Source organism: Myxocyprinus asiaticus, chromosome 21 (genome assembly GCF_019703515.2).
Source record: "Myxocyprinus asiaticus isolate MX2 ecotype Aquarium Trade chromosome 21, UBuf_Myxa_2, whole genome shotgun sequence".
In the NCBI taxonomy this organism is placed as follows: Eukaryota; Metazoa; Chordata; class Actinopteri; order Cypriniformes; family Catostomidae; genus Myxocyprinus; species Myxocyprinus asiaticus.
In genome coordinates, this window is record NC_059364.1 from 30,741,714 (window position 1) to 30,764,850 (window position 23,137).

A 23,137-nucleotide genomic window follows, 5' to 3' on the forward strand; every position below is an offset into this window, starting at 1 on the left:
ATCAGACCAGGTCACCTCCTTCCATGACTCCATGGTCCAGTTCTGACGCTCATGTGCCCATTGTAGGCATTTTCAGCGGTGGACAGGGGTCAGCATGGGCACTCTGCCCGGTCTTCGGCTACGCAGCCCCTTCCGCAGCAAGCTGTGATGCACTGTGTGTTCTGACACCTTTCTATCATGGCCAGCATTAAGTTTTTCAGCAATTTGTGCTAAGTGGCTCTTCTATGGGATCAGACCAGACGGGCTAGCCTTCGCTCCCCACGCGCATCAGTGAGCCTTGGGCGCCCATAACCCTGGTGCCCGTTCACCGGTTGTCCTTCCTTGGACCACTTTTGGTAGGTACTAACCACTGCATACTGGGGACACCCCACAAGACCAGCCGTTTTGGAGATCTTCTGACCCAGTCATCTAGCCATCACAATTTGGCCCTTGTCAAAGTTGCTCAGATCCTTATGCTTGCCCATTTTAACTGTTTCCAACACATGAAATTCAAGAACTGACTGTTCACTTGCTGCCTAATATAACCCACCCCTTGACAGGTGCCATTGTAATGAGATAATAAATGTTATTCACTTCACCTGTCAGTGGATTTAATGTTGTGGCTGATCAGTGTATTTTATTAAATTATAGAGTAAAATGGGATTTGACTTTAACAAAAACTTTAGTCCCACTGCTATGTGTCGCTGAGTAATGACGACTAACTGCAGCCTGTGCCAGCCAGATATCACTTCAGTCTACTACAATGGACTTCACAGAGGATGAACTGATGCCAGCACCAACCGTCAGACATGGGATACTACATTGGCCACTGCCTGAACCTTGGATTTAGGATGGACTTTGCTGGAAATTAACTGCTGCAAGCTTGCAGTGCACCTCACTGACCTCTGCCTGCATCACCTTGGTCAAAGGATGAACTACAATCTTATAATGGAATACATAGAGAATAAATTAATTATCAACTAAAGCCTCCATCAGCCAGATAACAAAGGACAATGCATCTGTGTTCACTTCTGCAGTTAATTCAGGATGGACTTGAAAGACTTTATTCATTAATCTTACAGATTATACAAAATCTTTTTGTTTAAACATTGGCTCCTAACACTTACTTAGTTTACTAACTTTAAACCATGACTCATACTACACATAAATAACTAAAATTGGCATTATATATATGTTGTTTTTCCAGAGGGAAACTGGCACCCACAGTGAGCCTGGTTTCCCCCAAGGTTATATTTCTCCATCAACCAACATCTTATGGAGTTTTGCGTTCCTTGCCACAGTCACCCTTTAGCTTGCTCACTGGGGGTCTAAATACAAATATTATTTACTTAATTTTCACGTGTGAAAATTTAATTTTAACCTTAGGTGTCTGTAAATATATGTCTGTAAAAAAAAAAAAATCTATTTCATAGAGAAAATACAGTATAATTTAAGATTCATTTCCCCTAAAATACATTTATTCACACCAAATTAAAAATGTATTGCTCATAAACAGATTTTATTTTCTTTTTAAGTTTTCTTAATTTGATGCTACATTTACGACACAAGATATTGAGTTTACACTGTACTCATAATATGAAGATAATATGAAGATTGAGTGTCTTCAGCAATTTGCTCTACAAAATTTAAATATTTTTTCTGTATTTTGCTTTACTGAAACAGGATGGGGGATTTCTAGAATGTAAAAATGTCTAATTTTAACAGAAAAAGAATGTAAAAATGCTCAAGTAAAAAGATGTTAATTAGTTAACAGATAGTTACTTCAACATATACAGTACAAATGATAAGATATATAATAAGACAATACATGTAATTTTACAGTAAAATATTGTAAAAAAGAAAAGTAGATGTAAAAGTATGATTTGACCATATAATTCACGGTAAAAATTTAAATTATCAAACAACAGAGTACAGGGAAAACTATTGCTAAAAAATAACAGTGAAAAACATCATTAGGCATTCACAAAAGTCCCTGCGTGACCCATCACATTTCATTATATTTTATGGGAATGGATAGATTTCTTCTCATTTTTTAATGTTATGTACATTAGGGTGTCCTGTGTTATATTTTTATGTAGTTTAGTTAATGTTTATTGCATTATTTAAGTGTCACATGTGTTACCCTGATGGTGTTTTTAGTCTGTACATGTGTATTAATTATTGCTCCTTAAAGAGCCACTTTTGATTAACTTTGTTCATCATGTGGCCTTTTGTAGTAACTACGTGTTTAACAATACAGATAAAACAGGGACTGGGTAGCTCAGCAAGTAAAGACGCTGACTACCACCCCTTTAGTCGTGAGTTTGAATCCAGGGCGTGCTGAGTGACTACAGTCAGGCTTCCTAAGCAGTTGAGTTGGGCATGGATGCTGCTTAGAATAGCGTGAAGCCTCCGTGGTAACGCACTCAACAAGCCACATGATAAGATGCGCGGATTGATGGTCTCAGACGTGGAGGCAACTGAGATTCATCCTCCACCACCCAGATTGAGACAAGTTACTATGCCACCACGAGGACTTAGAGTGCATTGGGAATTGGGGAGAAAATCCAAAAACAGTATAGATAAAACAAAAGCAGATGAAGTGAAAAACGGATTTTTGTTGTTCCAGAAGGCTGACATATTAAGTTTATAACATTTAATAGTATAAACAGTAGTGAACTGTAAATTTACGGTACTTTACCATAGATTTTTTCCCCCAGCATGCTTTGCATGAGACTCGATGGGGAGAGTAAATGTTGAAATTGAGCTATTTTATGTGTTTTTGTGCAAGATGAATAAAGGGGGAGATTTTTAAGTATTTAATGTTCTGTTATGTTGAGATTTAGAAGAGTTTGTGTAATGTTTGAGTTTTGGGGGTTACCACTGTGGTGAAGAGTCAAGCTTGAGCTTACAAACTCCTACAATTTTAAGTTTCTAGGTCTTAAAGTAAGTCTAAATGACCTTAAAATACATAATGAAGTAAACCTAGACTCTTAGGGTTAAAATACTGAAATGTACTGTACTTTTTTGTGAGGCACAGTAATTACAGTAAAAATATGTTTTATTTATTTTATTTTTTTTAATGAACAGTCAAAACATAATTTCATTTTATAGTTAAAACATGTTTTTTCGAATTACAATTTAAAGGTGTAATTTCAGTCTATGGTTGAAACGCCTATTTCATTTTGCAGTCTAAACATGTTAATTCACTTCACAGTCTAAAACTGTTATTTCAGTGTCTGGTAAACATTTGGCACCCAGTGCTGCAATCCATTTACCGTTATTTTATGTTTTATTTTTATTTTTGTATTTTTTTAACAGTGTTGGGTACTGTTCAGGTTTATTGTTACAGTAATTAGATTTATTTATTTTTTACAAAAAAAAAAATAAAAAAAATGGTTTAATATTTATGTATGTTGTCTTTTACATTTGTGATGTTTCATCAACTGTTTGGTATTTCATAATGGTTATACTGTTCACATTTTGCTGTTTACAGTAATGACAGAACAACTTACCCCAACAAACCTTGTGATTGTTTGATTTGATATTTTTTACTACTTTAAATGAACTCAAAATATGACCTGATTCAATTGAAAAAAATAATACATGAATAAACAGACTGTCTTTCATCTTCTTTTCACGCGTTTTCACTATTTCTATATTTACCTAAATTGACGTTTTCATATAAGAAAATAGAGGCAGTCAATGAACTAGAAAGAAAAATACATCATCAATCAGTTTCCCATCTTTGTTTTAAACTTTTATTCTAATCTTATACTGTATGTAGCCCTAATTACACTTTTCCTCTAGTTGTGTTCTGTACAGTTCTGGTTTACGGTTACATAAGGCTTATTTATGATAATTGCTTGTTTTCTTCATTTATAAATTGCTTTGGATAGGGGAAGGGGGTCCAAATTACCTGACATACACTGACCATGAAAACACACACACACACACACACACACACACACACACACACACACGCATGTTGGTTCGGCTATCCTTATGAGGACTCTCCATAGACATAATGATTTTTATACTGTACGAACTATAGATTCTATCCCCTAACCCTAACCCTACCCCTAAACCTAACCCTTCCAAAAAACTTTCTGCATTTTTACATTTAAAAAAATCTTTAATCTTTCAGTGCATTAAATTAAACATAAAATTATGTGTATTTTGAGTGCCACCTGTTGAGCAAGATGTGTGTGTGTGCAAATGTGGAACAACTTTAACATCATAATGAACTCTGTTTAAACATTTTTGCTTTTTTTTTTTTTTTTCTGTTACAGTAAATAAAGGGCAACCATGTTCATAAATTATTCATTTTTATTTATTTATTTATTTTTTTATTATTTTTTTTTTTTTCAGGATCCATGTAATGAGTGACTGAGGAAGGGGGTTGGGGAAAGAGGAGTTCAGTCACAAATGAAGATTATCAATCCAGTTTGGTCCAGTATCTGTCCATCTGGGCTAAGAGGAGACAACCCATGAAAGCTGTGCATACATTCTTTTCTGATGCTTGTTTCTCTGGAGAAGCTCTAACTCCTGGTGTTGGAAGAGTTGTAAAAGTGGTTGTGTTTGTTTATTAAAAGATGCTTTAAAGCTGGATCGTTCCTGTATCTCTCCCTCAGGAGCTGTCTTTCCTTTAGCTGCATTTCTTTCAGTCTTTTTTGTTGCACTTTTTCACGGGCCTTTTCCTCAGCCCAATGATGAAGAGCAAAGAGACCCTTTTTCATCACTGTTGGCCTTTCCTGACCCATTAAACTAGGTTGAGCCTCTTGTTTGAGAGAACTTGTTTGGAACAACTTGATGATTCTCTCATTAATCTCACTAATCTTAAGAATCTGGTCCTGGTTCGAGATGGACTCTTTGCATGTCGTATCTGTAGATGACTCCAGCTGTTCTGGAGCTCTTGATTTGCCGCCCACCTCTTGCATCTCTGATTCTGGCTCCAGAGTCTCAGTTTCCTCCTCTAACCAGCAAAATGTCTTTTTAATGCCATCTCTGGGTTTGATGTCCTCCAGCACACATACAGAGTTGTCCTCCATATCCACGCACTCATCGTCCTCAATGTCCATTAAGACGTTGGTGAGTGGTGCATTGTGGCCGGACCAAGACGAAGAGGTCAGCTGAGGGGTCGCCTCAACATGCTTGAGGAATTGACAGGCAGGTGTCATCAGCAATGGCATTGGTGAATGCAGAGCAGAAGATTCTCTCTCCTGGTTCTCAGCTTCTTCACAGAGTTTCCTTGCAGTTTTCACCTTCTTCACCTCACCATGACTGAGGACTTGACTTGCAGGAGAAACCAGTAATGGTTCAGGCATTACTGAATGCAGAGCAGAAGACACATCTCTAGTCTCTCTTTGAACTGAATCTTGAATTTGCTCTTTTTTTTGTTTTTCCTGTATCTCAGCTTCTGCCCAGGGTTTCCTTGCAGCTTTTACCTTCTTCATCTCACCATGAATGAGGACTTGATGGGCAGGAGCCACCAGCAATGGTTCAGGCATTACTAAACTCAGAGCAGAAGATTGCAAGGTTGTCTTCTCAACACATAATAGGGTTGTGTCTTGGGACACCACGCTAGTCTCTTTCTGAACTGCATCCTGAACTTGCCTCCTCATCTTTTTGCAAATTTTTTCTTTCACCTGGAACTCAGCTTCTGCCCAGGGTTTCCTTGCAGCTTTCACCTTCTTCACCTTAGCATGACTGAGGTCTTGATGGGCAGGAGCAGCTAACATTGGTTCAGGTATTTGTGAAAGCAGAGCAGGATTTTGCAAGGTTGTCTTCTCAACGCATGTTGGGGTTAAGTCTAGTAACACCTCGCTTGACTCACGCTGAACTGCATACCTAACTTTACTGCTCATCTCTTTCTGCTTCAACTCTGCTTCTGCCCACTGTTTCCATTCAGCTTTCAGCAGAATCCTTTCTTGCCTCTTTTTCTCCATCTCTGACTGCAACTTCATCTCTCTCTCTCCCAGTTCCATTGCTTTTCTCTCTCGCTTGGACTCTTTCACTCTTCTCCTCAGATTCGTCTCTGAATCTCCAGACTTTCTGTTCATTTGTTTACCCTCATCAATCTTTCTCTTCTTCACCCTTCTCTTCCTCTGTCTCTTTACCTCTCTTCCTGTCTCTCTCTCATGCCTGCTCTCTCTTTTCTCATCTGTCTTCATGTAAGACATGTTGCTCTTCAGCACATGATGTGGACGTTCATGTGTGCTCACTTGTTGGTCGAGTGGCATACAGGTGCCAAAACATCCAAGTCGCACAAAAAGACTATTGACAAGTCCCATTATACAAAACTGTGTAGTACTCTGAAGTACTTACTACGAAGTAATTCGCAATCCAAATATCTGTATCAACTGCACTAAGTACCTCTCTTAAGTGTTGTGAGTGCAATGAAACCTGATTCTGTCAGAGCTGCAGTTTTTTGTGTGTGAGAAGATTGTGATGTCACACAATAGAATCTTGTCACTGCAATCGCATTCCGTGTTCTTTGAGGGGTTGGAATTCTGCCCAGAGAAAAGTAACCTCATTCTTATCAGTATGTCACAGCACAATTAAACAGTTTTGTTAGAGGGATGATAAATAATTTATCAAATACATAAATTAATAAATAAAATAAAAGTCTTACCCGATGCTATTCTCACCCTTAAGAGTGATATTGAGTCTCAGAAGTGTACACAAATGCACTTATCTGAGCATTAAATTACACATACAAATGACAAATAGGCCTATGCATTTTGGTGTATTTTGTAAACACAAAACAGTAACATTTTACAATAAGGTTCCATTCGTTAACATTAGTTAATTCATTAGGAATCATGAAGAAACAATTAACAATATTAACATCATTTATTAATCTTGGTACAATATAATTTTTTATTTACCAACATTAACATTGATAGTTCACAGTGTTAACAGATATAACTTTTGACATGTGTTTTCTATTGACTTCAAAACATTTTCAACTATGAGGAAGCTTGCTGAAAAAATAAATAAATAAATAAATAAATGCTGTATTTTATGGACCTACCTAAGACAGCACAGTAAGCACAGATGGTACAGTAATTGTGGACATTGATTGTGGCATGCAGACCAGTGCCATTCATCCCTCTTCTTCTTTGTTGAGATTGATGTCACTGTATGTCAGCAGAACACTTTGTCTCAGAGACAGTGATTCATAACATGATCAATTAGAAGGACTCTCAGATCATTTGAGCCTCTCGTGTCTTTACTCTTCCACCCTGCTGTCCTCTTTCTTCTCACTCACCATCATTACACCATCTCCATTTGGTCTATTCCCCAACTCTTTCTATGTTCACCTCTGAAAGAGTTGAGAAAACCTTCCCCTTGTCTCATCACCTTCCTCCTATTTCCTCTTCCTTTACCCACTCAACCTGTTCTCAGTTTGCATCTCTCCTTTGTCTTGTTCTTCTTCCTCATTGTTTGTTTCTCTGAATTTATTTGACCTCTTTCATAGAAAGTAGTCATGATAGCTCAGTGAAACATTTAGTAAACTGCATTTTCTTTGCTGTGTGCATTACTAACACAGAAGATGGGGATTTCACAACCTGATGTGCATTTGAGAATATGACTTTAATTTAGTCATCTGTGTTACCTTATAAAAATAATTAATCTTGGATCAGAGAAATTTCTATGTAGAGTTTCAAGAAAATTACAAAAATCAAGAAAAATGTACCATCTTTTTAGGACAAGTGTTCAGATAGCTAAGTTAATTGTTTTGAAAGCAGTGACCAGAGTTTGGAGAAATGTGTAAAATCGCTCGAGAAAAACTGTAAATGGCTATTTATGATTTACTCACCCTCATGTTATTCCAAATCCATATGATTTAGTTTCTTCCGTGGAACACCATTCACTTTACATTCATTGAAGGCAAAGAAGATGCAATGAAAGTGAATGGTGTCAGACAAACCTACTGCCTAACATTTTTCATGTTCCATAGGAATAAAGTCATCAGGGTTTGGAACACCATGAGGGTGAATAAATCATTTTTATCTCTTTAACAAGATGTCAACTGAATTGCATTTACTCCATAACTTCAGCAAAGAACAAAATCACACATAATTGCTTCAAAAAGCTTTATTTCCTGCAAGTATCACAAGAATCCCTGTTACGATTTGCCGATTTAAAACTCTGGATAGGTAGATTTTACAGACTCATTTAACATTCTAATATACTGGTTAATCAACTAAAAAAAGAGAGCTACAACAATGAACTGAGCTAAAAATAATTGTGCTGCTCTATAATTACACAAACTCAATAACTGACTATAAAAATGTAATTCAAGGGCTACCCATAGTGTCTTATTATTTAAAGATACCACTTGTTATAAAACAAAAGAAAACACAAAAAACAAGTCCTGGCACCTGTTGCTAACAATAAATCCAGTATCATTATAATTTTGGTCTTTCATATACATTTCCATATACATATCTACTGTTTAAAAAAAAAAATCTATGCCAAGATTCAAAAAGGTGAACAAAGTTTCAAGTTTGGCGTCGGTAATGCTGTTTATTTGAGGTGTTTGATCTGTCGGCTCTGTGTTGGGTACACATGCACCCAAGTGTGTCTGTATTTCTCAGTGCATGCACACACATACATACATGAGTGGAATACGAAGAGAGGCAGGGTGAGTAGAAAGGGACCTGATTTGGCAGCTCTGTGGAGCTCTACAGTGTTAACATGCTTCCCTGATCAGACACATGCAGTGCTTTCAGTTTGGCAGAACAGTCACGGCGACGTCAATATCACTGAATCATTTGGAGAGGAAAGGGGGCAGAGTTAGTGGAAGGACTGGCATGTTCCACAGTTCTATAACCCACTACACCTCTGCAGCCTTTTTAGACTTCTTTTTGAGAGCTGTTTTGCTGTTGGATTTGTGCTCTGCTCTGCACCTGTACTTTCTCGGTTTGGTGGTGGAGGTTTTCTCCACCGGGGTCTCTACTTGGAGGCGGAGATCCGAGTCTTCATGTTCCTGGCAGCAGAGCTGGCCTGTGAGTGGGTGCAACTGCAGTGCCCCCTCCTGGTGAGCCTGGCAAAAAGAGTTAGGGCACAGCTGGCAGAAAGCATCAGAGTTCTTTCCGCACACGTCACAGTGATGCCATGGGCAATCCCAGCGACCTGGAGACAACACGGAGTTCAAATTACATTAAACACTACTCCAACAAGGATGTTCACCCTCAATAAAAAATAAAATAAAAAAAGGACAAGGAAAATTAACAAATGGGCACAAAATAGGTGAATTTTAAAATGAATGGAAATGAATAGTTGCTACTTTTGTGTTGTCAAATTGCTGTGAAATTGCCACATTGCCACAAAATAATTGCCACACAAGCACCAAATGGTTCAACACTCTATGATGTCATTTGCATGATATCACCTCTAACCAGCAACTCTGGACATTTTGTAGCTAAATTAAGTATAGTAGTAATTAACCCTTGGGTAAATACAAGATTTTCTGTTTGAGCGTCTGTCCAAACTGACATTTTCCACAATGTAACTTGCAAAATCAGTTTTTAGCCCCATGTAATGGCTTACAAGCAGTGTTTAGTGTGAACTAATTACAAAGTAATTCCAGTAATCGAATTACGTTTAAAAGTTCTTGTAATAAGATTACGGTTACTAAGTTAATTACTTTGGCTACACATTTTTCTCAAATAAATTGATATATTTAGAATACATTTCAAACATGAATTAGGTTAATTGAAGGGTGTGTGACACCTAATCAGTCGATGACCGAGGAAATAGATGTTATTTTGAATTTGAGCAGAAAAACAAAAGCTTTTCTGTGAAAATTGTTAGAAAGTAACTTAAAAGTAATTAGTAATGTGATTACTTTATAAAAAAAAAAAAAAAAAAACTGTAAAGTCAGTAATCTGATTACAATTTTATAGTAATAATTACTAGGGGTGTAACAGCTCATCGTGGCACGATGCATCACGGTTCATAAATGTGACTACGCATTGCGGAGATGGGACGTTTTTTAATTTCCTTTAATTATTATAGCGTCTGTTCTGTCCAATACACGCAACGTCCTATGCCTATGTAACGTGGGCATACAAATGGAAATCGCTTCATTGGCTCAAGGAGCTCTAAAATACAATTGCATACTAGCAGCCACAGGTGTTGTTCAATGAGTTTGGCGGAAAGTGAAACCAGCAGTGGGAGGGAGAGGTGCCTTTTCAGCCTCATCCTGTATTTAACAGGTAACCAATGCAGAGAAGCCAGAACAGGAGAAATACTTTCCCTCTTACTAGTGCAAGTCAGTAACCTGGCGGCTGCGTTTTGGACTAACTGCAGGCGACAAAGTCATGTGATTTATTCCAGAGTAAAGGGCACTGCGGTAGTCAAGCCGAGATGAGATAAATGCATGAAAAACGGTCTCCAAATCTTTAAAAGAAAGCATAGGTTTTGATTTTAATTTAAAATATTTTAAATGTTTGTTATCTGTGACTGTGTAAGCAGCATATGTATCTAACATAATTCCGTATTTTCAGTAAGCAGAATTATTAGCTAAAATTTCCATTTGGTGTCATCATTGCCTTGTTCTAGTCATACATCTCTGATGGATCATTTAGCACTTTTAAGAACAGTACTTTTAGCTAAATTTTAAAAGGAAACAAACTGTTTTTATAGACAAAGTAATAATAATAATAAAAACTTTCAATCTTAACATTTCTTGATTCAGGCTTAGTTTAAAGAATCGTGAAACGAACTGAACCGTGCGTTCAGTATCGTGAACCAAACCGAATCGTGAGATGAGTAAACTGTTACACCCATAGTAATTACTTTTTTTTTTTTTGAGTAACACTGCCTACAAGTAAACGAAGTAATATCATCTCCTTCCAAATTATGTGATCTGTTTCAACTCTTTGACAGCAGACGTCTTATATTAGAGCATCCTTATCTTGTGTGCACTTAAACCACTAATGCTACATCCTTCACACAGTTTCAATACAGAACATTTCTGGCAAAGCAAGATTTCCAGGTATTTCTCCACACTAAAAAATCACTGTTATAAGTACAGCAAAGCCTGTAGCAATGGCTCTTACCAAATGGTCTCTTGGTGCGGTCCAGGCAGGAAAGGTGATAGGCTTTGGTGCAGCCCTTCTTATCACACAGAACCAGCTCACCTCCATCACCACAGCGGAAACACTCATCCTCAGACTTCTTGCCTTCATTACGGGACCTTCTCCGCTTGGCCTTTTTCTTCTGATGCTTTGCTTTAGGCTCAGAAGAATGACCATTCTGAAATGAGGGGTGGAAAGAGAAGGGTATATAAGAGTTGTCTCCATGTTTAGTTGAAGTCATTCTTATTTTTGTTTACAGAGACACCAGTGACAACAGCCAGATCTCATATTAATGTATTAGACCGGCTCACCTTGGGTCTGTCACCAAGGAAGCCACTGCAGTTGGGTGCTCCACAGCGGCACACAGTCTTTTCATTCCCCAGACAGTCCAGGTTATAGTTAAAAGTCAACTCAGTACCTGAAAACATCACATATTCCTAAATTAACATCCAGAGAAGTCTCAATCTGCAGCTGAATGAGAATATATCCGAACATAGTCGGCTTTGTATTCCCCTTTTCAGAATGTGAGCTCACCAGCAGGGATGTCACACACAGCAAACAGGCCCACACGTGTGTCTCCATTAACAGTCCATTTCTGAGTCTCACAGTTAGGCTGGCAGCTGTGATTCATGAAGCGAGAGAAGTTCCCTTTGGGACCCGCATCTATAATGCGATCCTACACACAAAGATTTACATTATCAATGTAGAAGTGTCACAAACCTTTATGCTGTTACAAGTGTGTTATCTATCATCTGTAGTACTGTGAACTGTAGTGCCACACAAGGCTGCTTGGTGGCACTCCAAATACAGCACTGTTTCTCTGGCTCGGCTGCACAGGGTTCAAACACCACGCAGCATAAACTCTGTACAGGCAGAGCGAATGGGGCTTCCACACACCTTCACTTGGCTATCAATTGACTACTATACAAAGTGAATTATAATTACTAGACTAACCCAAACCCACATTCTAAACCTACCCCTAAATTTGCAACTTTAAAAACAGACAATTTTAAAAACAATTTTCCCCCCAAAATAAAGTGAAATACGTACACACTAGAGGTTGACTGATATGGGTCTTTTTATTGGTCGATATCCAGAAAGCAGGGAGGCCGATATAATGCTGATATATCACACAATTTGGTAACACTTTACAATAAGGTTCCATTCTCTAACATTAGTTAATGCATTAGGTATCATGAACTAACAATGAACAGTATATTTTTACATAATTTATTAATCTTTGTTCATTGTTAGTTCATAGTACATTAAATAATGTTAACATATACAACTTTTGATTTAAAAATGTATTAGTATATGTTGAAATTAAAATTAACCAAGATTAATAAATGCTGTGAAAGTACTTTTCATTTTTAGTTCATGTTAACTAATGGAACCTTATTGTAAAGTGTTACCCACAATGTATTATAATAGAGGGTTCGTTCGTACAGCTTCTTAGAAGTGAAATTCAACTTTAAGCATTACATTATCCAAATCTAAATGTTACTTGACAAAAATGCAATGATAAAAAAGCATTGTCTTTAATTTCAAACATTGCCCAATCTATAAAAATTAAAGTTTTAAGAATTTCTTTAAAACCACAGATAACCAAGACTAAAATCCTTAATATGATTACAACCAAAGTCTTGCATTTACACACAGTTACAGTCAGTAACACCAGTTATCTATAGGACGTGAATTACCATGGGGGAAAACAAATCCTGGTTACTGTAGTTACTTATTCTTTTCCATGTGCAAAATGTAAAGAAATATAAAATATATTTGGATATTTTTAAACAATGTTTGTGTGGGTGTTTCACTAATACAAGCAAAAATTCTACAACTGATATTTTGTCCCCTATTTGAATAAAGGCTAAAATAAGATTTCTTTGAACAATACAAGCTATTCAGTGACAAGATATTAGATGCATGTGGAATCTCTGTTCTAACAGCTAAAATATGTAAGGTACACATTCAACAAGGCCTATGAACATGTAACACTGCTTCTCAGCAAAACAGGGTTTCTGCCAGTTTAAAATAATCAAGTCGTGTTTTCCCACTTAATGAGTTCATGGAAGAATAATATTCATCATAAATATAAATGTGTGTTAATCATATTAAAATTGGTAAATTGACCAACATATAAATACACAGCCGATGAATAAACAACAAATGTTCACCTACAAATTATACTAAATGATTTTGTAAAATTTCATGCATGGACTGACAGCAATAAACTTATTGTAGTTTCTGTCGTTATTTCATTACATTCACACAGCACTGGTCCCATTAAACCCTCATGTTTTTTTTAATTTATTTTTTTAAACAGTAAACTGAAGACATTTTTATTTCTTGCGTAGTTTTTATTTATTTATTTTTTTTTTTACATGCTCCTTATTTACAATGTGGTAAAATGCCACCTCCCCCTCTTCTGTGCCACAGTGTTATCAGTGTTGGGTAAATTATTTTCAAAAAAGTAGTCCACTACTGATTACTAATTACTTCTAGGAAATTGTAATTAGATTACTAATTACTTTGAAGCTACCTTCTAAAACCAATCAAACCTGTGACAAAAACAAAGGTGACATTAATAGCTCTTTTAGTACTTTAATATTGACTGAAATATTAACCAAATTACAGTAATATGACAAAGACAGAAACTTGGCTAAAGAGATCCAATGCATTTCTAAAAATGCAACTTAACTTTATCTCAAATATGCTGTAGTAGTACCTTCAGGTATGTGTGTGTGTGTACCCGCTATCTACAACCTTATTAGCTGTGTGTGGCATGTATGTGTACAGTAAGCTTGTTTACCTGTGTTTGTGTTGGTATAAAAGACCAGAACCATTCTGAAACCCATTTGCAGACAGCTTTGATAGTAAAACCATTGTGTATCTGAATGCTTGCTGTTTCTTTTCGGTGTGAATATACAGGTTTGCTTGTGTGTTGCATCATGCATGTCTGTCTGTTTGTGTGTACATGTGTAGCATGTGTGTGTTTACATAACTTTACAGCGAGTGGATTATTTCTACCTCCCTGCTTGTGCTCGGACGAATTGAGTATCCTTTATCACTTGCGCATCTGTAATGCTATAGCTTTGTGTTTGTGTTTTATTGTGTACAATACATAAAGAACACAAAAAGCCATTTGCTTAGCAACGTCGTTTTCAAGACGCCATTCTGCAAATGTTCCCATATTGTGAGCTATATATCCCTCTGTCAGATGGGAACAAGTGCTGTTTTCCATATACACTCGAAACTGATCCCCTCTCATCCCGCGGCAGCCGCAGAGGGACACCCAATGGGGCGGAGCGTGGATATTTAAGGAGGATTTGTTGCTGGCCCAGCCTTGCGTACCTCAGCTAGGGCTGGGAGCATGCTGACACAGAGCTCGCTGAGATCGATTGTGAGTGCATGAAAATTTGAAACGCTTCACTTTCGTTTTCAATTTGAATAAATAACTACACTCCGCTGCGTCCATAGCAACACAGCTCACTCATCTGCCATCGCCTCGATATACGTGTCTTCAATGCCATGGTGGTTTGTTAGAGCGCATGCTCATTAGCTGACACAGCAACACTCATAAAAGTTCCAACAAAGGAACGTAAAACATTTTAAAATGCATTCTACTTAATTATTATTGTTTTAGCAATAAATGTGTAATCCAAGTAACTTAATTTCATTCATGTCTGTAACTGTAATCAGATTATTTATTTTGTTAAGTAATGTGTTACATTACTGCATTACCACAAAATGTAATCAGATTACAGACTGGACGTTATTACAAAAATTTTCTGAATTACGTGAAAAAGTGATTTCATGGCACTTTGCATTCTCAATGCACATAAGAAAACACACCGTGAACTAATAGCAAACCAAACTCAGAGTCAGAACACTCCCAAAATGTCATGTTGGGAGTTTGTGTGGGCCGTTCGCTGTTTGCGGGCCGCTGAGACAGTTGAAAACAGTGGCTGTGCTGGACCATGTTAATCCAGACTATATTTTATGAATTTAATGAAATTGCAGCCTTTTGTGGGGTTTAATAAATCGCACTGGTGGAATTGTGTGGCGTCATGCGTGGCGAGCTCTGTCAGACTGTCCGAGGAAAAGGAGTGGTTTTCTTTTCTTTCTTTTTTGTGCTGGTTCCGCTAGCAGCTGGAGTTTGTTTTGTGGTGAAACACACCTTCAGGACAGATATGTGGATGAATTTACACATTCTTTGTGTTTATTCTGCCTATTGGCTGGAGTTTGTTTTATAGACTTTTGTTGTGTAATTCTGTCTCACAAAATTTGTATTGAAACACCGGACTTGAGCATTCCGACGGCAAATGTGTTGTGGGGGCTCTCTTAGGCGTACATGGACTGTTTGAGTTTAGAGGGATGGACGCCAGTTGGCGCTGTTGTGCACAGGGTTAATGCGCACGTTTTTCTTTTTTCTGTTTGTTTGGTTCTGGGGGAAATTCGGGGTTTGATTGTTGCTCTAATGTTGGAATGTGGTCTGTATAATTTTGTTTTTGACACAATCTATTTTTTCTCATATGTCAAAATGTCAAATGTTAATATGAGTGGATTGCCTCTCTCCACGTGGAATGGGTTGGGGCACCCCATAAAAAGGAAGGAAGGTTATTTCTCTTCTTATTGTAAGAAATATAATATAGTGTTTCTTCAAGAAATGCATCTTTCCCCGCAGAAAGCTAAAATATTTGGGAAAATATGGGGTGGGCAGGTTTTCTGTAGTGCTGGCTCAAGTAAGAGCAGGGGAGTCATTACACTGATAAATAAACATATACAATTCAAATGTCTCAAACAGATTAAAGATAAATTAGGAAGAGTCATTATTGTTTTAGCAGAAATTCAGGGGCAAAATCTTATTTTGGCTAATATTTACGTACCTAACATTGATGATCAGGGCTTTTTTATAGATCTTGAAAGGATGTTGCAAGCCGCTGGCACCCCACATGATATAATATTGGGAGGAGACTTTAATCTTTTGATGTACTCAGTCCTTGATCATAGTGAAGCAAAAGTGTGCATGTCCCCTTGAGCATCATTGACGGGATATGTAAAAATCTTGGTCTTACAGATATTTGGAGACTTTTGAACCCAACTGGTAAGGACTATAATTTTTCACCAATCCATAAGATTTACTTTAGACTATATATATATATATTTAATATCCAAGTCCCTCATTTCATCTGATGTTGATTCCTCAATTGGAAACATTTTAGTCTCAGATCACGCCCTGGTGTATTTAGAGGTGTTGCCACATACGGAGAAAAATAAATCATATAGTTGCCGCTTTAATGTATCCCTTATGCAAAATCCTGAATTCCAACAAATGCTAAAGGCTGAAATCAATGTTTATATGGAGACCAACCGGTCCTCAGTATCCTCTGTGGGCGTGGCTTGGGAGGCACTTAAGGTGGTTCTTAGGGGCCGGATCATACAGTATGCCTCACTCACCCAAAAAATCCAAAGCACAAGAACTCGTGGATTTGGAAGGGAATATTAAAAGTGCCGAAGCAGAGCTGAAACGCAGAATGTCGTCTAATGGCCTCAGAGAATTGACCCAATTGAAATACAGATATAATACTATTTTGTCACAGAAGGTGGAGTTTTGGCTATTCAGGGCAAGACAGTCATACTTTGAGATGGGGGACAAGGCAGGGAAACTTTTGGCTAGATATATAAAACAGAGAGTGTCTTTTTCTACCATTCCCTCAGTGAATTCTGCTGGTGGTGAAATATTTATCTCGGCCATTGATATGAATAATGCTTTTAAAGAATTCTATCTTGATCTCTATAGTTCCACATCTTCGTCTACTGATGAAGATATTAGAAACTTTGTGGATCCATTAGAACTTCCTAAACTGATGACTGAGCAAAAAAATTCTCATGATTCTGAGATAATCTTGGGAGGAGCTTGGCGAGGTAATTAAGGCCTTGCCTATAGGCAAGGCTCTGGGGCCAGATGGCTTTGCCGCTGAATATTTTAGATCTTATGCTACAGAACTGCTCTACTTTTGCTAGAAGTTTATATGGAAACATTAAAGAATGGAAAGCTTCCGCCAACCGTGACAAGCCCGGATCAGTCCTTTTTTTTTTGGATTCCCCCCCTTTTCACCCAATTTGGAATGCCCAATTCCCAGTGCACTTTAAGCCCTCGTGGTCGCGTAGTGATTCGCCTCAATCCGGATGCCTCCGCATCCGAGACCATCAACCCACGCATCTAATCACGTGGCTTGTTGAGCGTGTCACCACGGAGACATAGCGCATGTGGAGGCTTCACGCCCTCCACATCGGCATCCGCGCCCAACTCACCATGCGCCCCACTGAGAACGAACCACATTATAGCGACCATGAAGAGGTTACCCCATGTGACTCTACCCTCCCTAGCAACTGGGCCAATTTGGTTGCTTAGGAGACCTGGCTGGAGTCACTCAGCACGCCCTGGGATTCGAACTAACGAACTCCAGGGGTGGTAGCCAGCGTCTTTTACCACTGAGCTACCCAGGCCCCCGATCAGTCTGATTCTTAAAAAGGACAAAGATCCAAGCAAGTGTAAGAGTTACCATCCAATTTCCCTGATCCAGCTAGATGTAAAAATATTGTCAAAAATTTTGGCTAACCGATTAAGTTATGACATCTCTTATACATATTGATACTTTTATTGGATGGACTAAGTTACTTTATAGACAGCCGGTAGCGGCGGTACAAACAAATTGATTAATTTCAGATTACTTTGGATAGGGGCACCCGGCAGGGTTGCCCTCTTTCCCCATTATTGTTCCGTCTTTCCCTGGAACCATTAGCAGCCACGATAAGAAAGGAGGATTTTCCAGGGATGGTGGCGTGATATGTGGCGCATAAACTTTTACTTTACCCAGATGATCTCTGACCCTACTAGATCTACGCCTTGCCTTCACAAAATTAATTCCTTTTCTAAATTCTCAGTCAGTTGGTCTAAATCCAAAGCTTTGGCTCTGACAGCGTACTGCCCAGTAACGGCTTTTCAGCCAGGCGCCTTCCAGTTTCCCAAACAGGGCATTAAGTAATTGGGCATTTTATTCCCAGCAAATGTGAGTCAATTTTGACCCTTTAAAAAAAAGGTTTTCAAACGATGTGGGCAGGTGGGCTTCATTACATTTATCTATGATTGGGTAGGTTAATGTTATTAAAATGAATTGTATTCCAAAATGTAACTACCTGCAACAATCTCTCCCTGTATATGTCCCCCTCTCTTGTTTCAAGCAATTTGATAGCATAGCAAAGTCCTTCATTTTGAATGGTAAATGTCCCAGATTACATTTCAGTAAGCCGATAGGCCGATTGACAAAGGTGGGCTAGGCCTACCCAAGATTTTGTTTTATTATTATGCATTCGGCCTCAGACATTTGGCTCATTGGTTGCTTCCACCTGAGAGAGCCCCTTCCTGGTTTTGTATTGAACAGGAAGTTCTTGCCCCTATTTCGCCATTACAAAGCCTTTATCAAACTATCTCGCATTTGCATTCGGTATGGACAAAAGTGTCCAGAATGTTTAATTTGGACATTTTTTTAAAAGTTGCCTTTAGCATATGGCTGAACCCCTAAATTATGTATTAATAAGTCCCCTTTCTGCTGGTCAGAGTGGATTGTGAGGGAGGTTAACACACTCTGTGACCTATATGACAGTGGAGTGTTGAGATCCTTTGAAAATTTGTTTCAACATTTTGGGATTCCCAGATCTCAGTTCTTTAGGTATTTACAGCTAAGCCACCTGCTCTGTACTATTTTTGGGAGTAGCATACACCCCCCTAAAGCGGCAGATACTCTTGGAGTGGTGATTACTGCTTTTGGAAAAGGTCATGAGGCATCAGAGTATTACTCCCTGCTAATTCAGTCTGGGGGACGGAGCTTTTTTTTTTTTTAAACTTAGTATTGGAGGAAGGAGTGTGGGCTAGGATTCTAAAAAATGTCAAGTCTGCATCTTGAGATGCTAGGTTGTCCCTTATGCAATTCAAGATTTTACATCGATTCTATTGGACCCCCTCTAGATTGTATAGGCTTGGTCTTAAAGACACACCCACCTGCTGGCCATGCCAATCAGAAGATGGAGACACAACCCATGTTTTTTGGTGGTGTGTTAAGATCCAAGAATTTTGGTTGAAGGTTCAGAATTTTGTGTGTGATGTATTGGGCACACGGATTTCATTTTGTCCCAGACTCTGTGTTCTGGGCAATGGGACGGTCATCCATGTGGGGAATAAACACAAAAAATTGGGTTCTGACCAGAGTAATGATCGCCAGACAAATTATTTTAAAGGGGATGAAGGTCGACTGGAGCTCCCCCATTTCAGGAGTGGTTCACAGAGATGGGGAGGGTTGTGGCTTTTGCAGAAGTGTCATTTAGAAGACTGGGTAACTTAGATTTGTTTGTTGGGAAATGGGACACAAACTATTGAGTTTTTGGAGGGCTCTCGGGGAGGGGCAGTGGAGAGATTTAGTTTTAAATTTGTGTGATTAATATATATATAATTTATTTTATTTGTGTGTGTGTGTGTGTCTATAATCATTTGTGACCACAGGGATGTTGAGGGTCAAGGTGGGGTTGGGGATTGGGAGGAGTAATAGTGGGGTTAAATGTTGATGCTGTGTGTGTGTGTGCGTGTATATATATATGTGTGTGTGTTTTGCTTTACTTTGTTATTTATAGGAATCAATAAAAATGTTAATCAGAAAAAATAGAAATCACACTGGTTCATAATCACGATTATGATTTTATTTTGCCTAACTCAGTCCTACATTTAACATATTTATCACATAGCCTACGTTGACTTTCTGCCCAACTGAAGTATTCATGCGATACCATATTTTGATTGTAAATTATTTTGAGATTTGCAGTACTCCCGTGTTCACGCGACATCAAGCAAAATGCATAGAGCCGCACGTGTGCCTCCGCTCACGAGACCACAGGCATAAAGACTGTATAATATCCATTTCAAATTTGAAATAATTTTAGACCTTTTATAACTTTCAACTACCTGAGAAAAAAAATCAAGCATTTTCAAGGAATATATTGAAAATTCAAGCATATTTCAAACCTTGAAAACCAAACAGTGAAAAATCAAGTATTTTCCAAACTTTCAAGACTTTGTAAGAACCCTAATAATACTGTAGTTCATGACATGCATAAATTGGATAAATACATTTTTATTTAGCATATATTTACTCAATTTCACTTTAACTTAAAAAAATAAGTGTTTTTTAGATGGTTTTGTACATTTATGTTTCAGTTTAATCTTCCCATTTTAGTAATTACTTGCACATTAAAAAATTGTAATACATTAGGAAGAAGGAAATAACAACAGTGTACACAGAAGTCCAACAACCATGGACAGTGTGTCCGCATTAGTAATCGCATTTTCTCACAAAAGACTGAATCAAACCAATTGTACATACAGAATACAGTGAATATGGAATTTAGTTATAGAGCACATTACACGCTTTTACTTTGAAGTTGCTCTATCGCTCTCGATCCAGCGGGAGGCCGCTTCTAGTTAACTCGGCCCAGATCGCCTTCTTGAAGTGTCACAGACTGAACCTTGCGCAATATTCGTTAGTCTGATCCAGGCTATTCTAATACATGCTAGATAATTTTAAAATACCAAATATCTGCAAATTTATTGGCCTCTGCGATATACCTGTCGACCACTCGTACACACACTGTGCCTTCATAATATAAATAAATGTTAAGATTACTGCAATAAATAAGGAGGGGGGACTATTTTTTATATGAATTACCTTGTCAATTGTGAGCATATAGAAGTGTGTGATGTCGTTCTCCTGAGCGTATCTGATTCTGGCTCTGCACTCCTCCTCATCAATCAATTCACCCACGTATTCATTCACAAACTCCCCCTGAATGACACCAAAAAACACAAATCAGCTCAAGGACACAAACCCAATCAGCAACCACAAAGTAAAACTCCTTTATAAGTTACAGTTTTTCAAAACCCAGCACACTCACTTTCTTAATGTCTCGCATAGACAACAGGCCCCAGCCTTTGCCTGCAGTGCGGATGATCTTGGTGTCAGGGTACAGGCGTTTAGTGAAGTCCTGGTTCTGGCAGCGCTCTGCAGCTGGACACACCTGAGGGTGGCACTCGTACAACAGCATGCGGTTCAGACACTCTGATTCAAAGCTGCAGGGACGCTCATCTGATGGCTTACAGTTACACTTGGGGATTTCAGAGGTGTCCGCAGTGTAGACCTGGACTCGCCCGCAAGGCTTATTCACCTGAAACCATTCACCAATATATTATTCAGCACACATGCTCATTAGCTTGTACATTACAAATGCGTTTAAAGACCTAGGGATGGACCAGGATGGTCAAATAGTCAAATCACCAACTAGTCAATTAGTGAGGTCCTCTGAGTTCACAAAATTTATTTTAATTGTTTTACCTTTACATTTAAATGGGAAGAGAACTGCTCAGAAAGCGTACCAAGAGTCTGACAGTAACTAGACATTCAGTGGTACACTAAAACCCTTTCTGAGAAGTTGCTTCTCTAAATTCCTCCTCTTTAAAGCACTGCAGCTGTAGGCATCAAAGCACTGCTTCTGTTGAAAATTCACCCCTTAATTCAACTGTCAGACTTCACATCACTTGCTGTGAGCAATGTTCCCTTTTTAAGCATAATCAGTAGGTCTCGGTTTAGAAAAGACTTTGTGCAACAAGAGTTTATAGTTTTTAGCATATTTATTTGTTGAATCTGTCTGTTAATCATTATTGAGGACACAACCCTAAATCTGCCTCACTTAAAGACCAGTTGATTTGAAAATTTTTGTGTATCCCTTATAAAGTTCATTGTGGAACAAAGTAAATCGCAGTACCTTAATGAATTTGTATGGAGGAGGTTTTTTGTTGTTCTCATGAGCCTCCTTGGCCTCCTGCTCCATCTTTATCTCGTTAAAACGAGCTTCAGCCTCCAACAGGGCTGTATAGATGGGGACAGAGGAACCAGACAGAGGAATTCAATAACAGCACTGAAAATACTGATATGCATAAGATAAGACACCTGAGGCTTCTATTACCATTCTTAAAGACCTTGCCGATGCCAGTCTGCTGGTGTTTGCTTCCCCTGTCTCCCTCCATGTAAGGGAACACTCTGCCCTGATGTGTCCAGAAGTAGTCTTTAGAGCCAAAAAAGAACACTGGAAACTCTCCAATCTCATGCCGCAGATGCTGGATGTTTGTTGGGATGTTTTTAGGGTGACGAATCTCCGCTGGCCACCATCTAGAATTTCAAAATGAAGTAAAATGGTTAGAACAAGAAAATTATCTTTAATCAGGGTTTCTGCAGGTTCGAAGGAATTAAATTTAAGACTTTTTAAGGCCAAAAAAAGGAGAAAAATTTAAGACCGCTTTCGCAATAAAAATAAAATAAAATAAATTTAAAAAAACATTAAATTTATTAGCCGGTAAAACAAACCCACTGAGGCTACTTGGATGTCTCTGGACATGTTTTTTATATTTTATTGTGTATTTATGTGTTTTCTTATTTTAAATAAGTTAATACAACATTAAAACTCTAAATGAATTAATTAAGAATGCACATAGCCTTAAGTATGTAGCCTATATTGTGACCCTTCTCTTTAGTCACTTGCTTTCCAGCAAGACATGATGCAATAGACCAATGCTTCGGCAATGTCACTGCTTATATCAAACACAGAAGTGGTGGCAAAAACCATGCGTAAAAAGTAAACTTTTATTGGATTACATGGTTGAAAAATTATTCAGAGGGCTCTCATTGACTGCTGTGGCTTCAAGCCATCAACAGAGCTGGCTGGACTGAGGAGATAATTTCAACTCACAACTTTGCAGCAAACATTTATAGTGAGCATGATTACATTTGTTATTAACTCATTTCATTATAGTAATTGTATCGCTAAGAATACGTTTGTATTTATGATGGTTTTGTGTCATACTTTCATTTAATCATCTAATCTGTCAAATCTAACAGTCAGATGGCTTTCTGCCACCACTTACTACACATGCGCTGACATTTTTGTAAACAAGAGGATTG

At 38.1% G+C, this 23,137-nt stretch overlaps 1 protein-coding gene across 5 annotated transcripts in view; it reads right to left on the bottom strand.

Moving 5' to 3' along the window:
- Nucleotides 1–8,067: 8,067 nt before the first annotated feature.
- The window catches only part of LOC127412226 (histone-lysine N-methyltransferase NSD2-like), a 28,611-nt gene continuing 13,541 nt past the window's right edge, over nt 8,068–23,137 (bottom strand). For all 5 annotated transcript variants that reach the window (XM_051648436.1, XM_051648432.1, XM_051648435.1 and 2 more), the window contains exons 17-24: nt 22,146–22,348; nt 21,945–22,048; nt 21,078–21,347; nt 20,852–20,968; nt 11,607–11,748; nt 11,384–11,490; nt 11,055–11,250; nt 8,068–9,123 (exon numbers count right to left, since the gene is read on the bottom strand). In XM_051648436.1, the coding sequence (XP_051504396.1) occupies nt 8,825–9,123; nt 11,055–11,250; nt 11,384–11,490; nt 11,607–11,748; nt 20,852–20,968; nt 21,078–21,347; nt 21,945–22,048; nt 22,146–22,348 (1,438 nt within the window). In that variant the 3' untranslated portion in view covers nt 8,068–8,824. The remainder of the gene's footprint in view (nt 9,124–11,054; nt 11,251–11,383; nt 11,491–11,606; nt 11,749–20,851; nt 20,969–21,077; nt 21,348–21,944; nt 22,049–22,145; nt 22,349–23,137) is intronic.